At 32.0% G+C, this 4,258-nt stretch overlaps 1 protein-coding gene across 1 annotated transcript in view; it reads left to right on the top strand.

Annotated features, from left to right (window-relative positions):
- Positions 1–4,258, top strand: part of LOC106883518 (diacylglycerol lipase-alpha) — a 212,714-nt gene that overhangs the window by 78,975 nt on the left and 129,481 nt on the right. Inside the window, exon 3 of the mRNA XM_052978378.1 lies at positions 1,949–2,050. Within this exon, the coding sequence (XP_052834338.1) occupies positions 1,949–2,050 (102 nt within the window). The remainder of the gene's footprint in view (positions 1–1,948; positions 2,051–4,258) is intronic.

Genomic DNA, 4,258 nt, shown 5'->3' with positions numbered 1-4,258 from the left:
TTCTTACACACACAGCTTCACTTGATTCAGGTGGAAGTAAAAATTTAGATTACAATTTATTTTGTCATTTTTCTTCTGCCATTGGACTACATGTGCGTTACTTCAGCATCATCATTCCATAAAATGTGTTGAATGGGAGAAAAATATTGAAAAAACATCAATACATATGAGAGTGAAAAGGAAGGGTGGTTTGGGTTGTGCTAGTAACAACAGCAAAAGTTCCCTTGAATTGTGCACCGTTTCCTCTGAAAATATTTACAATTCATTTTTTTTTATTACCAAAAAAAGTCTCCTCCTCCCATGGTTTTAAATTAAAAAGGAAAATGGCCAAAGTCGGTTTATTAAAGAATGCCATGCAGTGGCATCAAATCCAAGATCTCATGGTTTGTGAAGCACATGTCTTAATCATTCAGCCATACCTAACCTACAGATTATACCTGAAATTCAAAGGTTCAGCCTTGTTGTACCTAGTATCATGTTGATTTTGTTTCAGAATGATGTCAAGAGTACGTTTGTCTGTGGAATACTTGACCGCTTACATGCTAATTCAGTATGCAAGAAATTCAGTTAATTGAAAACTAAATCCTCATCATTGGAATTGACAGAGAAGCATCCATATTTAAATGTGTGTGAGTGTGTATGCATGTGTGAATGTACATATATGTGTATGAGTGTTCATATGTGTGCATCAGTGTGCATACATGTATGTACCTATGTACTGATATGCATGAATGGTTAACAATTTCGTTTTGTACTTGAGAGGTCCTTCGTTTTGTCCACTGCAGAGCACCTTAAGCATGCACTTTCTGCCATAACCTCAGATTGACTCAAGCCTTGTGAATAAAATCAGCAAGACAGAAACTATGTTGAAGTCCATTGGATGGACTTCAACATTTCTTTATTTCAAATGACCAGCCTTATCACATTACAAAATCTTGTTAATTCTGCCTGAAGATTACATTAACCCTTTAGCATTTAAACAGGCCATATCCGGTCCAAATATGCTATCTGTTTTATGTTCTAACCAACCAGATCCATCCTATCATACATACCTTCCATTGCTATTCTAAAAATATACAATCACATCATCAAAATTTTGAAGCTGCAAAATAATGCATTATTAATTAAAAACAATGTTAATGAAAAGGCATTGCATTTGATAGAACAATCTGCATGTTAAAGGGTTAATGGTATTTGTGTTTAAAGAACACTCAGCCACTTTGAACTACTGGAATATTCATAAATGAAAATGACAAGATCATCCTTGAAAGGATTTATTTACTAATTTACTTTTTGCCTTTGTATGTAGTACAAGTATGTGATTAAATGTATATATTCCTATAAATATATATGTGAAAGATCTCCAGTTGTCAGATAATTTTGTTCATTTTTTTTTTTAACATCTATATTATTCTTGTTTTATTCATCAACACTTAAAATTTATTCAAATTTCAAAAATGATTAACAAACATTGTAGAGGAAGACTGGAGTTACAAAATGACATAAAACACTATAATAAAAATATTTTTTGTATTAATTCAAATAACATAGGAAAGGATATTAAGAAATGGGAAAGGGAGAGGTGAACTAATGAATTTCTCTGAGAACCCATAATGATTTAAACAGTTACTGACAACTCATGATAATTTAAACATTTACAAATATTTATTTTCCACTACAGTAATACCTCAACATATTGCAGTTCACCTATCATGGTCTATTATTTAAGTTTACATTGATTCCTCCATGGTGTTGTTTTGCTTTTATAATAAAAAAAATATATACAAATCATAAAAATAAAAAAATATATATATACAGTACAGTACTGTTTCTACTTGGCAGATTTTCACCTTTCACGGGGTTTTGGAATGTAACACCTGCAATAGTTGAGGGATTATTGTATTTTTGTGATTTTACTAAATTAGTATTTAATTTTCTTTTCATACAGTCATTCTACTAGTAGAGTTGGCTTGGCTAATCGTTGGAGTTGTTTGGACGGCAAAATATTACCAATCATGTGCCTCAGGTTCAGTGAACAGAATTGTTCTTGGTAAGTTTCTAAATTCTCTATATTTCTCCCAGTGTGTGTGTGTGTGTGTGTGCATCGTCTTCTATCTTTTACTTGTTTCAGTCATTGGAAGGTGACCATGCTGGGGCACTGCCTTCGAGGCTTTCAGATGAAAACATCAACCCCAGTTTTAAATTTTCTTTTTAAATCTAGTACTTATTGTATCTACTTCTTTCACTGAACCACCAAGTTACAGGGATGTTTACAAACCAACACTGGTGTTACATAATGGAGGAAACAGACACAAACATACGTGGACACACACACACACACACACACAGATACAAACACACGCCAAATTTTCCACATCATGCCAGTAATATACAGGGATTGTACAAAGTTTGGACAAACATTGGACAGGGGTTGTACAATGACTGAGGCCCAAAGCTTCATCAGAGAAATTATAATGTTAGGAATCTATACATATAATATATATATATATATATATATCTGTATGAGTTAGAGGTTAAGCAACCATCTAAGGGATAATAAATATCCCATATACTACTGGATGTATACCTATGTATTTATATCCAAGTGCTTACTATTTCAGGGCAGTATCACAATTGAATACTAGGTATGAGTGGGGATAAAACAGAAATTTACCCAGAATTTATAAGGCAAATAAAAAAATGGAGAGGATAATCAATTGACAAACATCAGCCTGTAGACATTCATTTATATCTATTTATTAATTGATATTTGATAATTGATATCTATTTATTAATTTATTAATTGATAATGCATTGCATCTTGAATGTCTTATCGCATATCCTTTCATCAACCCAAACCTTGTAAGTGAAATTAAGTGAATAGAAACTGTGTGGAGGTATACTTCATGGTTTGTACCAGTAATTAAAAGGGCCTACCTTGTTACATCACACACTGTTTCATGCTGATGCTACCTGAGGCTTACGTCAGGAGTGTGTGTGTCTTGTGCTATAATTCCATGAATACAGCTAATTTTGTTGTTCAAATAACTGCAAAACTCATCATTGAGGCGTTTTCACACAGGGTCATGTGAATTCTAAGGAAGGTTATATCATAATATAAAGGGCACTTTAATAATGAAGGGAAAGAACATGGGCTTAAACTTGGTATTCATTTATCTCATCTGTTACATATGTTTCAGTATTCGGTAACACATGATAATAGACTATAAATTATGTATACTGCCCTTATGAGGTGAATCTAAGGATTCACCTCATAAGGGCAGCATACATAATTAAATGCAGACAAACAAAAAAAATTCAAGCAGACAAACAAAAAATTGCATTTATAGTGTGACATCATATGTTACTGAGTACTGAGACATATGTAACATGAAATATAAGAATACAAAGTTCAAGCCCATATTTTTTTCTCTCATACTATACAAATACACATACAAACTCACTCACATACCATACAGATATCTCAAAAGTTATAGACACCCATCATTATATATAATTTATTAATAATAGGCAGAAGTTACAGAGTGACTCAAGAGTGAAAGTTTCATATATTAAAACTTATCAAACTGGTTTCAAATCAAAGAGATTACATTTATATATAAGTGGTAATGATATTTCCTGGATTGTTCTAGAAAAAAACGTCTAAAAGGAATAACAATGTCACATGGATAATGCATACTTTTTCAAATGGTTTTCCTGTTCCTTGGTTCAGTATGAATGAATGAACAAAAAAAAAAAAAGGGAAATTTAAAGATATGTGTGTTTACATATGCACTTATAAATATGAGTCCTGGTGAATATGTATGCAAGCATGTAAATACAGTATGTACATGAATATACCCATCAACACGTACCTAGACACATACATATCAGGTCATCCCATAAGTCCTGTCCAATTTTACGTTTTTTAAAATTGAATGAAATTTAATAGTATTTTAGAATGTCTAATGGAATTGAAAATTATTTTTATGCATTTGTGTACATTTAAACTAACTAAATATTATTTTACAGAATAATAGAATTAAAATTTCTTTGATTAAAACCCTTTCTAACATAGAAGTATCCAAAGAGCATTTGAGGCACATAATGCTTTATGAGTACAAAAACGGAAACTCTGCAGCCGAAGCGACTCAAAACATACACTCAGTTTATGGGAAAGAATGTTTGAATGAAAGAACTTGCAGAAGATGGTTTGCAAAATTCAGAAGTGGAGAGTTCAGCCTTGAAGATGAAGATC

This window comes from Octopus bimaculoides, chromosome 2 (assembly GCF_001194135.2).
Source record: "Octopus bimaculoides isolate UCB-OBI-ISO-001 chromosome 2, ASM119413v2, whole genome shotgun sequence".
In the NCBI taxonomy this organism is placed as follows: Eukaryota; Metazoa; Mollusca; class Cephalopoda; order Octopoda; family Octopodidae; genus Octopus; species Octopus bimaculoides.
Note: the sequence above shows the minus strand (reverse complement) of the source record. Positions and strands in the feature narration are given on the sequence as shown.